Source organism: Bufo bufo, chromosome 4, assembly GCF_905171765.1.
Source record: "Bufo bufo chromosome 4, aBufBuf1.1, whole genome shotgun sequence".
NCBI lineage: Eukaryota > Metazoa > Chordata > Amphibia > Anura > Bufonidae > Bufo > Bufo bufo.
Genome location: NC_053392.1, coordinates 221,516,214 through 221,541,432, shown reverse-complemented (window position 1 = coordinate 221,541,432; position 25,219 = coordinate 221,516,214). Strand labels below are relative to the sequence as shown.

General features: G+C 42.8%; 1 protein-coding gene across 1 annotated transcript; it reads right to left on the bottom strand.

The window, feature by feature from the left end:
* Window positions 1–298: 298 nt before the first annotated feature.
* LOC120997945 (D-beta-hydroxybutyrate dehydrogenase, mitochondrial-like) lies at window positions 299–24,040 on the bottom strand. The gene is made up of 5 exons (XM_040428323.1): window positions 23,825–24,040; window positions 16,676–16,786; window positions 13,256–13,397; window positions 10,097–10,249; window positions 299–1,361 (listed from the first exon to the last, which is right to left on the bottom strand). Exons 1-5 carry the CDS (start codon window positions 24,038–24,040, stop codon window positions 895–897), a joined length of 1,089 nt encoding a protein of 362 aa, XP_040284257.1. The 3' UTR covers window positions 299–894.
* Window positions 24,041–25,219: the final 1,179 nt, after the last annotated feature.

Below are 25,219 nucleotides of genomic sequence, written 5' to 3'. Positions count from 1 at the left end.
TTTACAAGAAGGATCCGTCGGTCCGCATGACAAGCGGAGAGACGGATCCGTCCTTACAATGCATTTGTGAGACGGATCCGCACCCGGATCCGTCTCACAAATGCTTTCAGTCAGCGGCAGATCGGCGGATCCGGCGGGCAGTTCCGACGACGGAACTGCCCACCGGATCACACTGCCGCAAGTGTGAAAGTAGCCTTACTCTCTATTCAGAATGCATGGGGATAAAACTGATCAGTTCTTTTCCGGTATAGAGCCTATGTCGGAAAAGAAAAACGCAAGTGTGAAAGTACCCTTAAAGTGACTGGTCAAGTACCTACAGATCCATTATTGTCGGTAGCATATCCCATTTTGCACAGGGCAATGTGCTGCCAAAAGATGAGGATTTTTAGTGTTGTGTAAAAGATGCAATCACCAACAAACGAATATTTGTCAGGTGACTGCTGGCCTGTTCATGTATGGACATTCGTTCCTGATCATCAGCCCTTGGAAAAGACAGCTTAGTTTAAACTGAATAGCTCTATGTCAAAGAGGAGATATTTTTGTGTTTTCACTAATGGCTGCTCCTTTCGCTGTTTCACGTTCGTCTCATACTTTGCATAGACAGCTTTAGCTTTATAATGTACATTCACAGCTTACCAAGTAATGATTCATTACAATTCTACAATAAAAGATTTGTACATTCAGTGTTATGTTAGTCTTTTCCTTGATTTACCTTCCCGGTGGACATTATGAATCAACTGATAGAGTATCTATATACCCTTAGATCAATGCTCAATAAAAGATAAGAAGACAAATGTCATACCAGTAGTACCTAAAGGAATAGAGGTTCCAGCTTGTATTTCACTTGATACCTGAACAGTTTTTGCTTCAGTAAGTTTTAATAGTCTCTCTTCATTACATGTAAATGCGGTCAGCAATGGCAGCAGGTAGGTGAGACATAATCTGAAGCTTTATCCAGAGGTAGGTGTCCATTGGATTGTATCGTGTGTATGGGTATTTAGAACGCAGAGCATCTGTTATTACATTAATAACAGGAGACATGTCCTTCACACCAGAACTGACAAAGGCTTTCATTCTGGCAACCTGATGAGAAAAATGAACTTTTCCATAATCGTTACATAAAGTTTCTGAAGCTTGCTCCCACATTTCTTGTCCTCGTCTTTCCACTTCCTCTTTGGTAAATATGCCAGTAGCAGCCACAAAGTTTCCAGGCTCAATGGTAATGACTTTCACCCCCCACCTGTACATCTCTTGTCTTAGGCAGTCTGAAAAGGCTTCTACTCCATATTTGGAAACACAGTAGCTGGATCGAGATGGACTACCCATTCTTCCAAGTAGACTGGCCATGCATACGACTCGCCCTAAAAGGTGATAGAAAAATGAAAACTTATGGACTCTTAACCACTTTTAGTTTCTGCCTGACAAGACAACTACACAGTTATATTAAATGCTTCCTGTTTGGAGGCAGTAGGTGATGGGTCTAGTGTCCATCTAGGAGACTGCTATAGCCATCAATCAAGGGCAGAGGTGATGAGTTTGGGGGGTGTTTACTGTATAGTGTCCAGGACACTTCACAGTTAGAGAACATCCAGTGGGACCACCAGGTGTCATCTGGAAGGGTTCTTCAACCTATAATATAGTGTACAAATATCCAAGGCACACAAAATACTCCTCTTACCATTTTTGAGGAGTATTCTTAGCCGAGGAGGATTACGAAAGTTGCAGCAATTCAAATAAATAATACAGTATGTACGTCTATATAATGTTAAGGGATTTTTCCCCTCTGCGTTGGAGGCTTGGTTCTGGGCCTCTGTTGCAGATTCTATTGCAGGACTTTTTTGTCTGGTAAAAAGACAGGAGTCCGAACAGAAACTGAAGGAGCTCCGTTTGTGCTAATTATGAGCAGAATCAGGGCACTTCTATTATATTTGCTGTTCTGCTCATCTAACAGAGCAGAACTACAGAAATAAAGAGCAGCGGTGTGAAAGTTCCCTAAGGGGTTGGTATTTATGCAGGGGAGCCATAACTAGTCTAAATAATATCTCTCCCCTCAATAAAGCCCCATTCAACATACAGTACCATGTAAATAACATCTCTGCCCTACTGTCCGCTTCTCCAACATACAGTCCCATGTAAATAACATCATGCCTCTCCCTTCAGCATAGAGTTAATAATCCCCTGAGGGGTCTGGAGTGAATGCAGAGCAGGCTATTATAGCCAAGTGATAAAGTACAGTCCAATATAGTGTATCTTCCCTGTACTTTATCACTTGTCTACAATATACTGCTGTGGTGCCATGTTGGAAACTGGAGGATGAGGAGCTCAGTCATTTGTTCACTGCTTTAGTGCCTGTTATTTATTTTAGTCTGTATGTTATCTTTTGTTTATATATATTTTTTTTAATCATAGTCTAGTAAACTTTTATACACCCAAGTCGTATTAAATGGGTTCTCCGGAAATTGAGAAACAAATACTTAAATAATATATTATAAATAAATTCCCCCAAACTTTTCATTAGTTATAATGGCTCATTTTGTGCAGGGAGCAATAATTAGGAAAAAATAATATGGCTGTCGTCCTATTAGTACACAGAAAGCCTGAGCTACTCACACAGCAGGACAAGTTACTTCACAACACTGAGCTAAAGAGCTGCCTCATCCTCCTCTCAGCTCGTTAGGGATTATGATCCTGAAGTTCATGAGGAATTTAAGTTCATGAGGAGACATGAAGTACAAAGAGAAGGGTGGGATGTGGTTGATGATCAGCACTTGTATGCAGTCTCCATTACCACAGCCCCATATTACCACAGTCTATCCAGTCCGTCAACTCTGTACTTCATGTCTCCTCATGAACTCCATTCCTACAGAGATTCATCTAAAGTTTCTTATCAGCTGTATTCAGGATCATAATCTCGACAAGGAGAGCAGAGAGGAGGATGAGGCAGCTCTTTAGCTCAGTGTCGTGAAGTAACTTGTCGTCCTGTGTGATTAGGACAGGTTTTGTGTGTACTAATAGGAGGGTGTCCATTTTATTTCTCATAAGGATTGCTCCATAGAGAAAATGATCCATTATAACTAATGAAAGGTATTTGGGAATTTATAATAAAGTAATTTTTAAGTATTTTCATTTTCTTCATTCCTGGAGAACCCCTTTAAGTCTATTTTTCCCCCTTAACTCAAAATTCACAATGCTGTTGCGCAGACCTGTAGCCATGACGTATGACAGCGTCATAAAAGCCATTGCAGGTCATTTGCTCCATATTTATAAAATGGTTCAAGACAAAGGGCTTGCAGTAATGTAACTTGTAAGACTCAGCCACATTCTGTACAAAGCCCAATCAAAAGTCAGAATTTTAACTGATAAAGTCTCCAGACTCTAAAAGTTTTTTTTTTTATTGGCTCAAAATGTTAAAAGTGTTTGGGGTCATTTATCAAACTGGTGTAAAGTAGAACTGGCTTAGTTGTGCATAGCAACCAATCAGATTCCACCTTTCATTTTCTAAAAGGAGCTGTCAAAAATGAAAGGTGGAATCTGATTTGTTGCTATGGGCAACTAAGTCAATTCTACTTTACACAAGTTTGATAAATGACCCCAGTTATGTTTAAAATTTGGCACGGCTTCTGCACCAGTGGTCACCATTTTCTGTTGTCATTGCATCACAATGACATCTTGTCCAGCGGCACACGACCATTGCAAAAAAGTGTGTGACCCGTTTTGGTGGTTATAGACACAGAATAAAGGGAAACAGGTTTTTAAAATTACCTACGGCTACATAGTACACTGTACATATCTATAGTTCGTTTAAAGCTGTTCAAAAACGGGTTTCGGTATCTCATTTTTAGACATGGACACAAAAACTGCACCAGAAAATGTCACATGGCCAAATGCACATTGCCAACTTTATTTTATAATTTAGGAGCACTTTAAGTAAAATTCATGATTTCAATCTTACAAAGGCTGACTTAAAGTTCAGTCGTGGTTCTATTTTGGGAGACAGATGTGAAGAAAGCACGCTATTTATAATGAAATGTCTTACACCCACCACCTTTTGACTTGCAGCAGCGATTAAACTATGCTTTCACTTGAGAGAATAAGTTATGGGTGAATGTATTACACACTTCTTTTCACGGTTTCTAAGACAAAATAGGTCAATTTCATAAAATGGCTCACCATGATACTAAAAAGCAAGTTCTAAATATATCACTAATATAAACAGTGGAACTGTCACATACAGCCGTCATCATGTTCAAGAACCACCTATGTATAAAATACAACTTAAGGCCCCCAGTACACGGCCGTTTTTTCCCCCCGTTTACTGGCCGTTTTTTGCGTTCCGTATACGGAACCATTCATTTCAATGGTTGCCCAAAAAAACGGAATGTACTCCGTATGCATTCCGTATTTCCGTTTTTCCGTTCCGTTTTAACATAGAACATGTCCTATTATTGCCCGCAAATCACGTTCCGTGGCTCCATTCAAGTCAATGGGTCCGCAAAAAAAACTGAACACATACGGAAATGCATCCGTATGTCTTCCGTTTCGTTTTTTGCTGAACCATCTATTGAAAATGTTATGCCCAGCCCAATTTTATCTATGTAATTACTGTATACTGTATATGCCATACGGAAAAACGGAACGGAAAAAACGGAACAAAAACGGAAACACAACGGAAACAAAAAACGGAACAACGGATCCGTGAAAAACGGACCGCAAATCACTGAAAAAGCCATACGGTCGTGTGCAATAGGCCTAACAATAGAGCACATTTATAAAAAATAGTATTTTGCTGTTAATTTTCTTTAATAAAAATGCCTCAAAATCTGCTTAATGCATGTCAAATCTATGCATCAAAAGGCATCAGTCAGCAGATTTGTACCTATGAAACTGGCTGACCTGTTACATGTGCGCTTGGCAGATGAAGGCATCTGTGTTGGTCCCATGTTCATATGTGCCCACATTATATTTCAATATATGCAAATGAGCCTCTAGGAGCAACGGGTGCGTGGCCATTACACCAGGAGGCTCTGCTCTCTTTGCAACTGCTGCACCCTCTCCACTTTGATTGAAAACATCATCATGCCTGGCCCTGTCAATCAAAGTAGAGAGGGAGCGCCTCTAGGTGTAGCGGCAATGCCTTCATTGCTCCTAGAGGCTCATTTCTATACATACAGCTGCCAAGTGCATATGCAACAGGTCAGATAGTTTTTATAGGTACAAATCTGATGACAGATGCCACTTAAAGCACAAAACGTGTCCCTCATTTTATAAATTTGACACAAGTGTGTCACAAATTAAAATGCAACTCAGAATTGCAAGCTGAACATAAAGTGAACATTCAAACTTTGTGATATATCTTATCAGAGAAAACACCCCTTAATCCACTTAGACTCTTTTCCTCCTTCCCACCTGACATTATCTAATAAATCCGTCTTGAGAGGCCGAGACAGCTTACTTAACCCCTTCACGCATTATCACGTACATGTATGACATAATGCGTGAGGGGATGTATGGAGCGGGCTTCTGCAGCAGGCCCATGTATCATACAGCTGGCACCTGCCCGCACTGACAGGGAGCGGCGATTGCATTGCCCCCATCATTTAACCCCCCAGGTGCCGCAATCAACGCTTATCGCAACACCTGTGAGTGAAGGCAGAGGGATGCAGCTCCCTCTGCCTTCCGATTGGAGTTCCCTTGCAGGGCTCCGATCGGGTGCCATGGCTGCCTGGACGCTGCTGAAGCGATCCAGGCCTGTCATGGCAATCACCATACTGAGCTATGCAGGAGGCATAGCTCAGAATGAAAAGAGTAAAAATCCTATTCACCCTAATAGTGATCCAGGGAACAAAAGATCCCATGTAGTAGCACCCAAAAAACAAAACAAAAACTACCAATATAGTAAAATCACCCCCTCTTTCCCAATTTTACATATAAAAAAATAAACAATAAAAAAAAATAAACATATTAGGTATCACCGTGTCCGAAAATGTCTGAGCTATTAAAATATAAAAAAATAATTCCTGCACAGTAAATTCCGTAACGGAAAAAAAAATACACGCGATTTGCTATTTTTTTTCCATCTTGTCCCTACAAAAATATTGACGTACTTACCACAAAAATGGTACCAATAAAAAAATACTGTTTGTTTACGCAAAAAACAAGCCCTCATACAGGTCTGTAGACCGAAATATAAAAAAAGTTATGGCTGTCAGAATATGGCAATGCAAAGAAAAAAAAATATATATATACATGTTTGGTATCGCCGCATTCTTATTGAGCCGCAGAATAAGGGCATTTTTAGGTCAGGTAATTTTTTTCAATTTTGCCAAAGAAAGAATTTTTTTCCCCCTTTTTCAATACAAGACGTGGTAAATTAAATGGTGGCATTAAAAAAAATGCATCTTGTCCTGCAAAAAATAAACCCGCATATAGCTATGTGAATGGAAAAATTAGATTACACTTACCGGTAATTGGTTTTCTTTGAGCCTATGACAGCACCCATCGAGAGACCGCCTCCTCATCCTATGACAGCACCCGACTAATTCCCTTCCCAAATAAAAATAAAAAACAGAACATTAGGATGTGTCTTAGTTCTTGGAAAAGGACTGGAGGTAGAGGGGGTGGTCCCTTTTTTAAAGCGGTTTCTGGTTCCTGTTTCCTGTCCTGAGGAGGAGAAGGCGGTCTCTCCATGGGTGCGGTCATAGGCTCAAAGAAAACTGATTACCGGTAAGTGTAATCTCATTTTTCCCCTTCGCCTATGACAGCACCCATGGAGATTTAAGAGAGATTAATCTAGGGTGGGACAACAGCCTGGAGTACCTTTCGGACAAAACCCAGGCCTTCATTAAAACGCAGCTGAAGGCTACAGTGCTTGAAAAAAGTATGCGGGGAACTCCAGGTGGCAGCCCTACAAATCTGCTTTATAGAAGCGGAGGCCCTCTCTGCCCAAGAAGTAGAGACTGATCTAGTAGAGTGAGCCCCGAACCCTGATGGCGGAACAGCTCCCTTGGATGAGTATGCTAAGTAAATAGCTTGTCTGATCCATCTAGCGATTATCTGGGAAGATGCAGCAGAGCCCTTCTTCCTACCCTGAAAAGAAAGCAACAGAAGGGAGGAGGACCTCCAGGGCTGCGTGACCTGCAGATATTGAATTAAACATCTCCTCACTTATAAACAATGGAACTCTGATTTCTTTCAAATTTTTGGGAGAAGCACAGAAAGAGGGTAGAACTATCTCCTGGGAATGGTGAAAAGAGGAAGATACCTTTGGTAGAAAAGAAGGATCAGGAGTAATAACCACTCGATCCTCCAAGATTTTTAAGTAAGGCTGGTCAATGGAAAGAGCAGCAATCTCACTAACTCTCCTAGTAGAGGTAATAGCTAGGAGAAAGGCCAGCTTTAGGGAGAGCATTTAGGGAAAATGCTACCTATCGTCTCAAACAGATCTGAAATCAATGCTGAAAGAACTAAGTTTAAATCCCAGGGAGGGATCCTAACCTTACAAACTGGGGATAACTTAGAAACTGCAGTAATGAACCTCTTAACCCCGGGATGACCTGCCAATTTAGATTCAAGTAAGGCACTTAAGGCCAAAATCTGCACCTTTAAAGTTCTAGGTCTAAGTTGTTTTCTCCAACCTTCCTGTAAAAATTAAAATAAACACAAGTTGAATATCTGGAGCCTCTAGAATATCCACTGGTCTATTGGCAAATCTGAAAAAAAGCCCTCCAAAATCTTAAATCTCAGAAGTGACCTTATTACGACTTGCCAACAGAGTAGTGATAACCTCATCAGAGAGACCCCCTTCTCTTTAAAATGTCCAACTCTATATCCAGGCAGTCAGGTGAAGACTCTCCACTTCTGGGTGAAGGATTGGACCCTGAGCTAGAAGTCCCCGGAATACTGGAAGAACCCAGGGGGTGGCAATTGACATTTTGTAGAGCTCTGAAATGCAAACACTCCTTGGCCAAAAGGGGGCTATCACTATGACTCTAGAACAATCTTTCTTGATCTTTTTGAGGACTCTTGGCAACAGTTTTAGAGGGGAAAGGCCTAAAGAAGACCCCTTTCTCCAGGACTGAGTGCCGCCTTCTTGCTTATACTTACAAGAGTTCACTAATCTGATAGCATTCAGTTCTCTGAAATTTTGAAACTGGGTTTGAGAACCGAAGTTCCAGCTCCCCTGCAGCAGACAAAACTCTACATGGGCTCCCCAACCGAAAGGGCTGGCATCTGTGGTCAAAGAGAGGACTGCATCTCTATGCCAAGGAACACCCTTCTGTAAATTTTGTATATTCATCCAGCACTCTAGAGAAATCAACATCTGGGTTGATAGATGAACCTCACATCCAGAGAGAGAGTGTACACCTGTCCCAAACCTCCAGAATATGAAGCTGTAGGGGCCTTGAGCGATACTGGGCCATTCTACCCCCGGGATGGCTGCAGTCATAAGCCCCAGCACAGACATGGCTTCCCTCAGAGAAACTACCTGCCGAGAAAGAAGGCTCTGAATTTTTGATGTGATTAACCGAGCTTTGTGTAAGAGCAATAGACACCTCTGGGATTATGAATCTAGGATCATCCCCAAAAAACTGCACTTTTGATTTGGACGCAAACTGGACTTTTCTATATTTATATCCCAGCCTAGCCTGTCCAGAACCTCCCTCAACCAGGTAAACTGTTCTTCCAAGATGTGACCTGACTGGGCGAGGAGAAGAAAATTGTCTATGTAGGGAATGATCACTAAGTCCCTTTCTCTCACATGAGCCATCATCTCTGCAACAATCTTCATAAAAACCCTTGGGGCCTGAGACAGTCCAAAGGGAAGGACCTGAAATTGAGCATGCAGGATCCTGTTCTCTAGGTGAACTGCTACTCTCAAAAACTTCTAGTGGTGGGGATGGTTCGGAACATGATAAAAGGCATCCCTGAGATCCACTGTGGCCATGTAACAGTCTGGGAAGAGAGATAGTTCACTGCTGACCTGATGGATTCCATCTGAACTTTTTTGTACACCAGATAACGATTCAGACACTTTAAGTTTATTATTGTATGAAAAGAACCATTCTGCTTTTTTTACAAGAAAAAGAGTTGAGTAAAATCCTCTCGTCTCTTCCTGCTTTGGAACCTCCACCAGTACTATTTATGCTTAACAGAGGAAGGTATAAAAAACTTCCTATCAGGCTTTTTCCATTCTTTAGCAATAACAGCCTGAATGTTCTTATACACATCAAATACCTTTTTTCTCTTAGGGCCCAGACCTTCAAACATAGACTCCTGAACAGACTGTAGCGGCTTCTGGTCATCTAAACCCATAGTAGCTCTTACTACTTTTACTAGGGAATTAATGTTCTCTGCATGAAAAAGCAGCTTCCCAGCGGCTTCGTCATCAGAGGAGTCATTTGATGAAAGCCAGTCTCCCTCTTCCTCCAATCCAGAAAACACATCACTGTCGCAAGAGGGGGGATTAGATGCAGCTGCAGAGGAACTAGGGCGGCTTCTTAGTAGACCGCTAACCGACTCCTTAACCTCCTCCTGGATCATCTGCTTGATGCTGCCCATTAGAGATGGAGCTTCCTCCTCCATTAACTTGCTCACACATGCTTGGCAAAGGGGCTTTGCCCAAGCAGAGGGTAGCTTCTTTTTACATACAGCACAACCCTGGTCTGTAGATCTGGAAACCTTTCTAGACTCCTTAGACACCTAGACATAAAATATGACCATTATGAGTAAACAGCAACATGCACATAGAGGGATCACCCCTCTTACCCCACCGTGGTACGGGCATAGCATTTGTGGTTTCAGTGGCTTCTGCGCGCTGAGACTGCTCCATGTTCAATCACAGAATCTTTCCAATGGAGGAACTCCATTTACATATATATGCAAAGTATAGGCAAATCTACTGTGAGCCAGCCATTTCTTTCAGTATTGTATATCTAATCACTAATTGGTAGTTTGTGGGCCGTGTTCCAGTTCGGTATACTGGTGAGCATCCTCAATATCTGTTATTTATTGTAAAGTTTGTTGAAAGGTTAGTGACCTTTTCAATATTACCAGTTTTGGTTTCTGTTTCCATTGGTGACAATCTGCTTTAACTTACCTTTACCTTGACGTACTAATGGTAAGAATGCTTTTGTGACTCTTATTGTTCCCCACAAGTTGACGTCTGCTATTTTTTTATATGTGTCTAGGCTTGTGAATTCTACTTCTCCAAATGTAGAGATACCAGCATTATTCACCAGACCCCACAAACCTGCAAAGGAATTGAAATATAAAGCTGAGAACGAACAGTATGGTTAACTTTCCATGCAAGATACAGTACATAGCACCCGATAGCTATCGTTACTTCAATCCATATCTGATTTGCCCTTTTCAATCATCTTTTTATTGAGCTCATTACAATGTTAACAGAGTAATTGTCCAATGTTGAATATGTAGGTATAAGTACAGAAAATACAAGTCTGAATGATATTCTGGTGATGAAAAATACATTGAGATTGTGAGGATGGATAGAACAAGAATTGTACAAAACCCACACTAGGCTAGAGAAAAAAAATGCCCCCTTATAGTGCTACTAGTAGAAAAAGTGCCCCCAGTAAGAGTAATGCCACCTTATGCAAGCCAGTAGTAAAAATGTCTTATAGTAGTATTAATTGCCCCTTATGTGTGCCAGTACAAAATATATCTCATTATAGTGCCCCAACAGAAAATTATGCCCTCTTATAGTGTCTCTAGTAGAAAGAAAGATGCCACCTTAGGCTACTGTCACACTAACGTTTTCAAATCCGCTATTGAGATCCGTCATAGGACCTCAATAGCGGGGAAAAACGCTTCAGTTTTGTCCCCATTCATTGTCAATGGAGACAAAACTGAACTGAACGACAGAATAATGCTGCAAGCAGCGTTTTTTCTGTCCGCAATGTGGTGCGGAGCAAGACAGATTTGTCCTGACTCACAATGTAAGTCAATGGGGACAGATCCGTTTTCTCCAACACAATAGAAAACGGATCCGTCCCTCATTGACTTTCAATGGTGTTTATGACGGATCCGTCATGGCTATAGAAGACATAATACAACCGATCTGTTCATGACAGATGCATGCGGTTGTATTATCAGAACGGAAGCGTTTTTGCTGATCCATGACGGATCCGCAAAAACCGCTAGTGTGAAAGTAGCCGTCATGGATCAGCAAAAACGCTTCTGTCATAATACAACCGTCTGCATCAGTTATGAACGGATCCAGTTGTATTATCTCTAAAATGGCCAAGACGGATCCGTCTCTAAAACCATTGTAAGTCAATGGGGGACGGATCAGTTTTCTTTTGTGTCAGAGAAAACGGATCCGTCCCCATTGACTTACATTGTGAGTCATGACGGATCCGTCTTGATCAGTTTCCCAGGACGCACTCAGAAACGCTGCTTGCAGCGCTTTTGTGTGCATTATGGGAACGCAATGAAACGGAACGGAATGATAGGGGCAAGGCCGAAATTGGCGCTTGCCCCTCATGGTGTCATTGAGACACATTATATGTTTTTTGCCATGTTTTCTTCCCCCCCCCCCCCCCCCCCCCTGTTCTCTCTCCCTGGTTTTTCTCCTCAGGTTAAGCCGGCAACTGGACGGCAGGTGATTGGTCCGGGACGGTTGCTGTCCGGTTGCTGGGCTTAGGCTATTTTTAGCCAGAATCAAGGATTGGCCTGGAGGTTCTGTGGCGGGAACTGGACCTGTATTTAAGGTCGGTCACTCACCTGGGTCTTGGCTGTCGGAATCTTCAATCAAGAAGGAAGCATCCCCCGCCCGCCCTCCCTGTTCTTTGTCGCGGTCTTGATAAATTTGGGGGGGGGTTAGTCGCCCAGTCTTTTGGGTGGACGGATATTAACTTAAGGGATTTTTTGGTATTTATTTCATTTAAAATCAGTATGATTAATTTATTGTGGTAATATTTATTGGTTAACCCCCAGATTTAATAAAGACCGCGGCCTTATTTATCCACAATTGGTTGTCAGTCTTTTATTATTATTATAGGTATTATTTATAGGGCTTTGTTAGTTGTCGATTGTGACACCATGCATTCTGATGCATTCCATTCCCTTCAGTTCAGTTTTGTCCCCATTGACAATGAATGGGGACAAAACTGAAGCGTTTTCCACCGCTATTGAGATCCTATGACGGATCTAAATAGCAGAAAGGGAAAGCGCAGGTGTGAAAGTAGCTTTATAGTGACCCTATAGTAGCCAAACAGCATGCTGCAGAATAAAAACAACAAATAAAAATACTTTCCTCCATGCTGCTGTCTGCCATGCGACACAGGCCTCCTGATCTGCTTGCCACCGCCTGGCGGAGCACAGACATCGATCCTGTGCTCCGCCGCAACGTTCAACTGTATTACCGTCCCGAGGACGGTGGTACAGCTGAATATCAAGGGGCCCTGGCAACCAGCAATAAGTCCCGTGTACCCCCTCACCCTGCAGTGCATACCCCTTAGGCACGCATACCACAGGTTAAGAAAAACCATCTGTGTTTGAAGTTTGATCTTTGGAAAGTTACTGGATAGGTCATCAATATCAGATCGGCAGGAGTCCAACTCCTGGCATCCCCGCCGATCATCTGTTTGAAGAGACTGCAGCTCTCGTATAAGCGCTGGCTTCCCTTCACGGTTTACCTTTTCGCCGTCACATCTACAATGGCGAGAAGGTGTAAATACAACTACGCCGCCCCAGTCACTACAATGGGATGGCTCCTTTCTGTTTGAGTGAATAGCGGACGACTCTTTTAAAGTGGCTCTTAATTGAAGTTTCCATAAAGTCTTCTTTAAGCATTAGGGCATTACAATGATCACTGTAAAAGATGGAGGGTCTTACTGCATGGATTATTTTCTTTAGGTCACCCTGACTTGCTTATACAGAACTTAGCGAATACATTTTAGGCATTATTCACAAGGCTGTTTTACAGCTCCATTTTGAAGGACTAGTTCTGCCACAGTAATGCATGTGAACTCATTGTGCCTCCATATGCCTCCAGTTTCATACAAAGACAAAGGAGGTTTTTGCTGTAGCATGTGGCATGCTCCAAACCATTACATCTTGGCGACACCTGAAGGATCCTTGTACAGCAGGACATGCGGTCCTGTATGGCTCTGTAGCATGATACCGTACTGTCCCCATCTGCTACCGCTGTGTGAAGCCTTAATAACATAAACACATGTGAAAGAACGCAATGATTGACCCTACTGTCCTTCAGTTGAAGAATGTAATACTGTACCTTTATCGGGCTCTTTCAGGTTTTTCTTCACAGTCTCAACAGCTTGTGCAACTTCTTCCTCAATGCATACATTCAGCTGAAGCACTTTCATGCGATTACAATGAAAACTTTCCAGCTCCTGAGCACCTTCACCACCTGTGTCCTGGAAGCACACGTTGAAATGGCCATCAGAAGTAAATTCTAATACAGTGATCCCCCAACTTGCGATGGTTTCAAGTCATGAGGGCCTCTCCTGCATATCGTAACTTGAATCTGTTTTCAACCTATGATGGTCCCAGGGGAGATACTGTCTATTGTGGACACTTTTCACAGCGTTCTACCACCAGATCTAAGTGCCAGGCCGATACTGCATGCAGAACATGCAATTGGCCGGAAGCCCCATCCAATCAGCATGTGCCTTATATCAGAGCATGAACGTGCATGTCAGGCTATAGACCGACAAAGAGCCTCTGAATGGCTGAATACTGATGTGTACAGTAGACTGCCTGTAGAATTGAGCAATACAGCGAGAATAATCCATTGGTGTCAGCTCAGATATTACCAAAACATATAGACACAAAAATAAATTGGCATCACAAACACAAGGAGACAACCAGACCAACCTAAAGGGTCAGATGTAAATAGCAGCACAGATCAATAGTATAAAATAAGCAGGGTTGCATGTGACTACATGTGTTTGTGATGCCAAATTATTTTTGTGTCTATATATTTTATTAACTTTAATAAAGATATATCTTTTACATGTGTTGGGTAGTTTATTATATACAGAGTGCTTGGGATTTTATCCCATTTAGGTGTTTATGAACCCTTAAAGACAACAGAGCTACAGGAGAGCAGCTAAGAGCGATGAGGGGTGGCAGTTGGAAGCTGAGAGGAGACCTGTATCAGTGGTCTGTGGAGATGTGCACAGACTGACAATGCGTCACTGTGTGATCCAAAAAGTTATAGATTTCATTTATGAAGTAAAGTTTTGTAAAATCTGACCCCTGTCCGGTTCCTGTGCTCGTAGTTGTGCCACCTTTACATGCATACTGTGCATTTGGTAGTCCAGAACATTTCCTGCTTATCCAGCCCTGCTATTGGAATCTGAGGGCAGCAGGAAATGCCCTGGACTAACAAATGCACATGCATCTGGTAGTCTGAGAAGCGGTGCGGCCGTCTTGCATGGCAGAAGAGAAGCCCTGAAATTGACGGATCTTAAGCTGAAAAGAAGGTCACCATAAGTGTTCTGTTTATTCCATATATTCCAGGAGGTTGATATGTGGTCTACCTGAGCCCTCCTCATTGCCGCTGATTAGTTATGTAATGACCTGATGCTCTCATTATTAATTAATGCTAGGAGCATCAAGTACTTATGCACCTGGTTGGCGATCACTGTGGCCGTGCTGATTTCAACTGTATGGCCGTCCTCAGGACTGTGACAGTTGAATACTGCATCGGGAGTGGCATTATATTGTGCTGTACTGTGGTATTTGATTCTGCTGGGGAAGTATTTTATGCTCCATATTTTGTGATGCCAATTTATTTTTGGGTCTATGTATTTTTTTTTAACTTTAATAAAGATATATTTTTTACATGTGTTGGGTAGTTCATTATATACTGAGTGCTTGGTATTTTATCCCATTTAGGTGTTTGTGCTCTTTAGCACTGTGAGGAATATGGATTAATATTTTATGTCAGCCATGTTCCCACACCAGCCATCATCTGTCAGATAGCAGAGGTAGTGAACTCCACAGGAGGACCCTGCTTCAAAGCCCAGCCATATGGCAGAGAACCTCCAGCAGGCCACCTTTGTTTACAAGTTCTCACCTCCATTCAGCCAGCCAGGAACCCAGCGAATGGAACAGGAAAAACCTCTCTGCAGGGGTCTGGGCCATTCCCCAGTTCAATCAAAATTTATCAGGCATATTGGAGCTGGCAGTTCATAAGAAATTATGAATCGCCCGGCCATTACAGGCACAAACCGGACACATATTTGTGTCCCTGTGGCCACGATGAACAGGCCCGTGGTCATAGTCTGGCGGTGGGATTCCAGGGAGGGGAGAAATTGTAAACAAAGGTGGCCTGCAAGAAGTTCTCTGCCATATGGCTGGGCTTTGAAGCAGGTTCCTTCTGTGGAGTTCACTACCTCTGCTATCTTGCAGCTGATGGCTGGTGTGGGAACATGGCTGACAGAAAATATTAATCCATATTCCTCACAAGCACCTATTTGAATTTGGTGAGTATTCTGGGACCCCACGTGGGCCCTTGTTTTCTTTTCATTGGTACTTTAAGGGTTTATGCACACGGCCGTAAGGGTTTTGTAGTCCGCAAATTGTGGATCAAGGATACCGGCCAAGTGCATGCTGCCATTTTTCCCGCCACACTCCTCTTGGAATGTCCTATCCTTGTCTGCAAAACGGACATGCCTAGGACATGTTCTAACTTTTTTGCAGGGCCGCAGTACGGAAGTGCGAATGCGGACATCACACAGTGCCACTGGAATGAATGGGTCCGTATGCGCTCAGCAAAAAATGCATATCAGATGCAGACAGAAACTATGGCTGCTTGCATGAGCCCTAACTGGCCTCAGTCTTCTCATCTCTCTCTCTCTGTCTAGAATTTGCTTTCCTTGATGACTCTCCTCTCACAGGTCTCTCCATAACAGTTCCTCACAGCCCTCCTCCCTGCCAGCATCAAAACTTAGTCCCCTCTTTTCTAGCCCTTTCTACAATATCCGACACAGGCTGTCTGAGCATGCTCAGTACACTCCATCACATATAGTAATATATTCATTTTACATAGAGAGACGCGGAACTGAAAACCAACCACATATCAAACATAGTAAACAGTGGAATACAGGTTATACAAGTAATAGGACAAGCTGCTATGTCTTATACAGACATGTTACCCCCTCTTACATGCATCAGGTAGTCTGAGAAGTAATCTGGCCATCTTGGATGACACAAGAGCCCAGGAACTGAAGGATCTTCATCTGAAAAGAAGGTCACCATCATTCCCCAGTTAATGTCAATTTGTTTCTTAAAGTATTGCTTTATAGAGGACCTGTCATCAGATTTTTTTTCTAAAACCAATACCTTATACTGTAGTCCGTCTTGAGCAGATGCCATCACGCTATTTATTTTTTTAAATTGACCCCTTCGTTTTGCTGCGATGCTTGTAATTAGCATATTCGGCTTGAGAACAGGGCAAGGGGCATGGCAGCGCAACGGAGGGGCCAAAGTTTTTTTTTTTTAAAAGCACGATGACATCTGCTAAAGACAGGCTACAGTATACGGTTTTGATTTTAGAAAAGAAATCCGGTGACAAGTCTTCTTTAAATATGCTGAAAGAGAGATGAAACCATTGGTGCTTGCACAAATAGAACCACAGAGCATCACAGTGCTATCACCATAAATCACTTTCTAGGAGGTCACTTACCTTTAATAAACAGCCTGCAAATACCGTAAACCCTAACTTGTGTAAATGTTTCACCAAGGCCAATCCAAAACCTGAGTCACAGCCTGTGATCAGCACCACCTTGCCTTCAGTCTGGGAGACAGAAAGAAAATACCATCACCTTCAGCTACAAACAATAGTATAGAATTATACTATAGCAGGGAGTATGTAAAATGTAAAGCAATATCAACTGTAATAAACTGCATACAGTGACATATAAAGAAAGCAAAGCTATTAAATATTTTTCTCCACTGTATTTCACTGAAGAAAATAAACTGTCAGATGAAATGCAGAATCTAAAAATAAATTCCCCATTAAAAGTGCCCTGTCTGATCTAGGAAGAAATACAGCGGCATCTTAAAAAGATTAAAATAGACAAATCGCCGGGACCAGATGGCATACACCCCGTATCCTAAGAGAATTAAAGGGGTTGTCTCATGGACAATAGGGGCATATAGCTAGGATAAGCCCCCATTGTCTTATAGGTGCGGGTCCCACCGCTGGGACCCATACCTATATTGAGAATGGAGCCCCGCAAGTGAAGAATGGTGCACTGCGCATGCGCAGCCGCCCTCCATTCATTTTCTATGGGGCTGGCAAAAATAGCCGAGCTCTGGCTTGGCTATTTCCGTTGGTCCCGCATCAGCGGTACACTCCCATTCACTCCTATGGGGAGCTGGCTTGGTGGTGGCCGGACCGGAGTCCTCCAGCCACCACCTTGCGAGGCTCTATTCTCTATATAGGTGCCGGTTCCAGCGGTGGGACCCGCACCTATAAGACAATGGGGGCATAGCCTAGCGATTTTCACACACGGTTGCTAGGGACCCGATCTTTATTATTTTCCCTTGTAACATGGTTATAAGGGAAAATAATAGCATTCTGAACACAGAATGCATAGTACAATAGGGCTGGAGGGGTTAAAAAAATATATAATAATTTAACTCACCTTAATTCACTTGTTCGCGCAGCCGGCATCTCTTCTGTCTTCTTCTGTGAGGAATAGGACCTTTGATGACGTCACTACGCTCATTACATGATCCATCACCATGGTGATGGATCATGTGACGGACCATGTGATGACCGCAGTGGCGTCATCAAAGGTCCTATTCCTCACAGAAGAAGACAGAAGAGATGCCGGCTGCGCGAACAAGTGGATTAAGAAGAGTTAAATGATTTTTATTAATTTTTTTTTTAACCCCTCCAGCCCTATTGTACTATGCATTCTGTATTCAGAATGCTATTATTTCCCCTTATAACCATGTTATAAGGGGAAATAATACAATCTACACAACCTTGAACCCAAACCTGAACTTCTGTGAAGAAGTTCGGGTCTGGGTACCACATTCAGTTTTTTATCACGCGCGTGCAAAACGCATTGCACCAGCGCGATAAAAACTGAACAACGGAACGCAATTGCAGTCAAAACTGACTGCAATTGCGTACCTACTCGCGCGGGTTTGCCACAACACATACGGACCTTATCCGGACATGCTCGTGTGAAAGAGGCCTTAGAGTTATTCAGTTTAGAAAAAAGACGAGGGGAGATCTAGTAACTATGTAAAAATATATCAGGGGTCAGTACAGAGATCTCTACCATCATCTATTTATCCCCAGGACTGTAACTGTGACAAGGGGACATCCTCTGCGTCTGGAGGAAAGAAGGTTTGTACACAAACATAGAAGAGGATTCTTTACGGTAAGAGCAGTGAGACTATGGAACTCTCTGCCTGAGAAGGTGGTGATGGTGAGTTCACTAAGAGAGTTCAAGAGGGGCTTGGATGAATTTCTGGAGTGTAATATTACAGGCTATAGCTACTAGAGAGGGGTCGTTGATCCAGGGAGTTATTCTGATTGCCTGATTGGAGTCAGGAAGGAATTTTTTTCCCCTAAAGTAAGGAAAATTGGCTTCTACCTCACAGGGTTTTTTTTGCCTTCCTCTGGATCAACTTGCAGGATAACAGGCCGAACTGGATGAGCAGATTTTTTTTTTCAGCCTTATAAACTATGTACAGGGTGGGCCATTTATATGGATACACCTTAATAAAATGGGAATGGTTGGTGATATCAACTTCCTGTTTGTGGCACATTAGTATATGTGAGGGGGGAAACTTTTCAAGATGGGTGGTGACCATGGCGGCCATTTTGAAGTTGGCCATTTTGAATCCAACTTTTGTTTTTTCAATAGGAAGAGGGTCATGTGACACATCAAACTTATTGGGAATTTCACAAGAAAAACAATGGTGTGCTTGGTTTTAACATAACTTTATTCTTTCATGAGTTATTTACAAGTTTCTCTTTGTTTACAGCCATTGACATGTCGCTGAGGTTAACACGTGAGGAGCGGACAGAAATTGTGTTGATGTCTGGTGAACGCAGTAACCGGGTCATTGCAGCAGATTTCAATGCAAAACACCCTACGAGACCACCCATCTCCCATGCTACAGTTAGCAAACTGCTTGCTAAGTTTCGTGAAACTGGTTCAGTGTTGGATTTGCCAAAATGTGGACGCATGAAATCTGTCTCTAATGAAGAAACATCAGTGGCTGTCCTAGCTTCATTCAGCAAGAGCCCACAGTGTAGCACTCGCCCCATGTCACTGGAGAGTGGCATTAGTCGAACATCCCTTCGGCGGATATTAGCTACTCACAAATGGCACCCTTACAAACTCCAGCTACTGCAGCATCTCAACGAGGATGTCCCAGATCGGCGCACTGAATTTGCAGAATGGGCAAAACAAAAATTGGAACAGGACCCTCAGTTTACGCAGAAGATTTTGTTCAGTGATGAGGCAAACTTTTATGTGAATGGTGAAGTTAACAAACAAAACCACCGCTATTGGTCTGACACTAACCCACATTGGATAGATCCCTCCAAGACTGTTGGAACAAAAAAATTTATGGTATGGTGTCGTATATGGGGTACAAAGATAGTGGGGCCATTTTTCATCAATGGAAACCTGATGATGATGTGTTTCCTTCTTTATGCACTGAAGCTGGCACGTTCCTTGAGTTTTTCCAGCAAGATGGTGCACCACCACATTATGGGTGTCAGGTCCGAGCATTCCTAGATGAACAGTTTCCTGGAAAGTGGATTGGTTGTCGTGGGCCAGTTGAATGGCCCCCAAGGTCTCCCGATCTGACACCCTTAGACTTTTATCTTTGGGGTCATCTGAAGGCAATTGTCTATGCTGTGAAGATACGAGATGAGCAGCACCTGAAACTACGGATACTGAAAGCCTGTGCTAGCATTTCTCCTGCGGTGTTGCTATCAGTGTGTGAAGAGTGGGAGAAGAGGGTTGCATTGACAATCCAACACAATGGGCAGCACATTGAACACATTTTATAAGTGGTCAGAAACTTGTAAATAACTCATGAAAGAATAAAGTTATGTTAAAACCAAGAACACCATTGTTTTTCTTGTGAAATTCCCAATAAGTTTGATGTGTCACATGACCCTCTCCCTATTGAAAAAACAAAAGTTGGATTAAAAATGGCCGACTTCAAAATGGCAGCCATGGTCACCACCCATCTTGAGGAGTTTCCCCCCTCCCATATACTAATGTGCCACAAACAGGAAGTTAATATCACCAACCATTCCCATTTTATTAAGGGGTATCCATATAAATGGCCCACCCTGTATTTAGAATTTTTAATTGCTCCAAAGTCCATTCAAAAGTATATAAAATGAGCACTGAAAATGTTTAACAGCAAATAGCTGTGATAAGGGTGTGTTCACATCAGCGTAAAGCCTCATGAAGACGTCCGTGGAACACGGTCCATGAGTTACCGGACTGGCATTGCAGGAGTGCATGGCGTCATAGCAACCAATGACGCCGTGCGCTCCTGCAATGCCAGTCCGGTATCTCACGGACCGTGTTCCACGGACATCTGCATGAGGCTTTAGAAATCCATCAGGCAGGTGGTTTGTACATGGTACACTGTTTAACTAGATTACTTGATCTTAGGTGCATCTTATAATATGCCTGTTGTCATATTACATACTCATGGAAGTAACTCTTTGCCGATCATGTAATACTATGATACTATTATTATCAACTGATGCATGTATAATGTGCAGGCTAATTTTTTTCTTTGTATTTTTGTAATTTTCAAAAAATGTCAAATAAAAATTATCCGATAAAAAAAATAAAAAAAATCTATCAGGCTGTTCTGGCAGAGGAGTTCATCGTATCGGCACAGTCGGATAATGCTGGGAACTGCCGGATCCCCATTGACTATAATGTGATCTGGACGCTTTCTAGCATAAACGCCGGACAAATACTGCCGCATGCCGGGTTTCAGCCAGACAAATACCGCCATATGCCGGGTTTGTCCAGCTGACAACCGGTATTTATGCTGCAAGAGGCTAGGCTACTGGAATCAGACTGGCAGATCTCCTAACACTAGTGTGAACATGGCATCAGAGGTCTTGTTAGGCCCATGCCTCATACATGGTCCTGGTGTGTGTTGAGTTATACGATAACAGTCTTGGGCTGCTGACTAAGCGCTCAAGTGCAGTATTATTTTCAGCACTGTTAAAATGTGTTTTAGATAAGTAAATGAGTAACTTGTCTGAACTTTCAGAACTGTTTTTTGGTTCTGTAGCTTCAAAACAACTGGTAGAAAGTCCACTTTACATGTAAGAATAGTTGTCACAATTCGTAGGTTTCCCAGCAATCAATGATAAAGTTCTATTTATCATCAGTGGAAATCAGTCTTTTTATTGCAAAGGGTGAAATCTGCAAAAACAATTGACATGCTGCAGATTTAAAAAAACAAAAAACAAAAATACATGCCAGAATTGCTGTTTTATGTTAATTCGCCACCAACAAAATGAAATAAAAAGTGACCATAAAGGATTATGTATCCCAAAATAATAACCAATGAACACTACAAGGTGTCCCGCAAAAATCAAACCCACAGCTCCGTAGAGAGAAATATAAGTTGGGATGAAATTTTTATTATTTTTTTGTGTGCAAAGGCATTAAAACGTAAAATAACCTCTATGTATTTGGTATCGCTGTAATCATAGTGACCCAGAGAATAAAAAGTTATGTTATTTATGCTAAAAAAAATAAAATAAAAAAATGAGCAGCGCAAAATTTCTAACATAAAAACTCAGTGGCAATATTGCTGTTTTTTCCACAAAAGAGTTGATAAAAGGTAATCAGTAAGTTATGTGCACCATTAAAAACTACAACTTGTCCCTCAAAAAACAAGCCCTCATACGGCTACATGGACGGAAAAATAAAGTTATAGTTCTTGGAATTGGAGGATAAAATAAATTATATAAATAAAATAAAATTTCTTGGTCACTAAGGCCCAAAACAGGCTGGTCACTAAGGGGTTAAAATGAATTGAGCATAGTACTGTTGTATATATGGAACGTAAGCTGACCCTAGACATGATATGGAAACCAGCAGCATTAGAAATGTATGAAACGATGCAGAAATAATGAGCCTGTGGCCCCTTACGCCTCTTTTGCACGAGCGATACGGACTGTGTCAGGATCTGTTCAAGAAAAAAATATATAGTTTTGCACGCAAGGTTGAACAGTTTTTTCTGCGTTTGCGTTAAGTGGTTTTCCACGTGGTGGATGCATTTTTCACATGTGTGAAGAAAAACAGAATAACAATCTACATCTTCTATCCTACATCTCCTATCCATCCGTGAAAAAAACATTACATCCGGATGCCTTCAGTTTTTTCACTCCATCCCCATTAACTTCTATGGGGCCAGAGGCGCACGAAAAATACACAATATAGAACGTGCTTTTGACACTAATTCACGCAAATAAACAAAGTGTCCCATCATAGACGCTATACGAAGCAAGTCTCGAGATATTTACTGCAACTTCGCAAAGACCTCCACGGAGCAGATACATTATATGGCAAACAAATCAGGTTCAAATACAGCAGTCCAAACCCGATTCGCTCAACACTAAATACAATCTATGGGGGAGATTTATCAAACTGGTGTAAAGTAGAACTGGCTTAGTTGCCCATAGCAACCAATCAGATTCCATCTTTGATTTTCCACAGAAGCTGTGAGCAATGAAAGGTAGAATCTGATTGGTTGCTATGGGCAACTAAGCCAGTTCTACTTTACACCAGTTTGATAAATGACCGCATAGGATCCCTGGTGTCAAATTTAAATTTGGCAAACATTGGGACATACTAAAATGAGCACACCAACAAAACTGACGCTACAGCCTAACAACTTTTTGAGACTGCACTGAATTCTATAGCTTTTGTGGACTGTGTCACAACAATCTACAATGACAGCAACAATTAAAGGGGTTGTGTCACTTCAGCAAATGGCATTTATCATGTAGAGAAAGTTAATACTAAAGTATTGTTATTATCCATATTGCCTCCTTTGCTGGCTGGATTCATTTTTCCATCACATTATACACTGCTCGTTTCCATGGTTACGACCACCCTGTAATCCATCAGCGGTGGCCGTGTTTGTACACTATGAGGAAAACCCTATGCTCACACCCACGGTCCTGGTCACCAGAGAGGCTGGCTCTTTTTCCTATAGTGTGCAGGCACGGCCACCGCAGCTGGATTGCAGGGTGGTCGTAACCATGGAAACGAGCAGTGTATAATGTGATAGAAAAATGAATCCAGCCAGCAAAGGAGGCAACATGGACAATCCCAATACATTAGTAAGTGCCTTGTATGAACTTTCTCTACATAATAAATGCCATTGGCTGAAGTGAGACAACCCCTTTAACCAGGCTCTGGTTCATTAGAAAGACTCTGACGATGCATGTAAATCTGAGCACTCATCATACAAAGCTGGATAAAACTTATAATAGATGAACATATTCACATACTGCCAGCATCACCTAGACCAGGGACCAGCAACCTTCAGCACGCCAGCTGTGGGTGAAACTACAACTCCCAGCATGCCCACTCACTTCACTATTCTCATGTGAATGGAGCATGCTGGGACTTGTAGTTTCACAACAGCTGGAGTTCTAGAGGTTGCTGACCCCTGACCTAGCCCATCACATACAGTTCTAACTACACAGAGGATCCAGGAGAAGCTCCAGGCATTGCCCATGGATTCTGGAGCTACATGCATAATATAACCTAAGCATAATATGAATGGTGGAACTACTCACTGGTACAGTGCCCCTTGGTAAAGATGGCATGGCCACAAAAAGAATGAACATAAAATACACCAACACAATGGCATGTGAGGCATTATCACAGGGGAACCCCAAACATGTGAACAACAGCTTGATAGCCTCTGGGAGCAGCAGGCCCAGAACCAGGGTGAGCCCCAGAGAAAGCAGCACCAGCAGAGCTGTCCTCAGGCTGCAGGCTGGCAGTGCCATCACTCCTCTTCCTCTCACACTGAAGCTGCTGCCTGCTGAGCTTATGGTAGGGTTGAGACTAGAATAGAGTTGTTACAATGAGGTCCTCCCCCTGGAGTCAGTATTCTAGCCTGTTCAGTGTAGAGTAGACTAGAATGGAGTTGTTAGGAGGAGGTGCTCCTGTTCTCCATGTTACTTATTAACCACCTCCGGACCGCCTAACGCAGGATCGCGTTCCGGAGGTGGCAGCGCTGCGCACAGTCACGCATATACGCGTCATCTCGCGAGACGCGAGATTTCCTGTGAACGCGCGCACACAGGCGCGCGCGCTCACAGGAACGGAAGGTAAGAGAGTTGATCTCCAGCCTGCCAGCGGCGATCGTTCGCTGGCAGGCTGGAGATGTGTTTTTTTTAACCCCTAACAGGTATATTAGACGCTGTTTTGATAACAGCGTCTAATATACCTGCTACCTGGTCCTCTGGTGGTCCCCTTTGTTTGGATCGACCACCAGAGGACACAGGTAGCTCAGTAAAGTAGCACCAAGCACCACTACACTACACTACACCCCCCCCCCCATCACTTATTAACCCCTTATTAGCCCCTGATCACCCCTAATCACCCCTGATCACCCCATATAGACTCCCTGATCACCCCCCTGTCATTGATTACCCCCCTGTCATTGATCAACCCCCTGTAAAGCTCCATTCAGACGTCCGCATGATTTTTACGGATCCACTGATAGATGGATCGGATCCGCAAAACGCATCCGGACGTCTGAATGAAGCCTTACAGGGGCATGATCAATGACTGTGGTGATCACCCCATATAGACTCCCTGATCACCCCCCTGTCATTGATTACCCCCCTGTCATTGATTACCCCCCTGTAAAGCTCCATTCAGATGTCCGCATGATTTTTACGGATGCACTGATACATGGATCGGATCCGCAAAACGCATCCGGTCGTCTGAATGAAGCCTTACAGGGGCATGATCAATGACTGTGGTGATCACCCCCCTGTCATTGATTACCCCCCTGTAAAGCTCCATTCAGATGTCCGCATGATTTTTACGGATGCACTGATAGATGGATCGGATCCGCAAAACGCATCCGGACGTCTGAATGAAGCCTTACAGGGGCATGATCAATGACTGTGGTGATCACCCCATATAGACTCCCTGATCACCCCCCTGTCATTGAT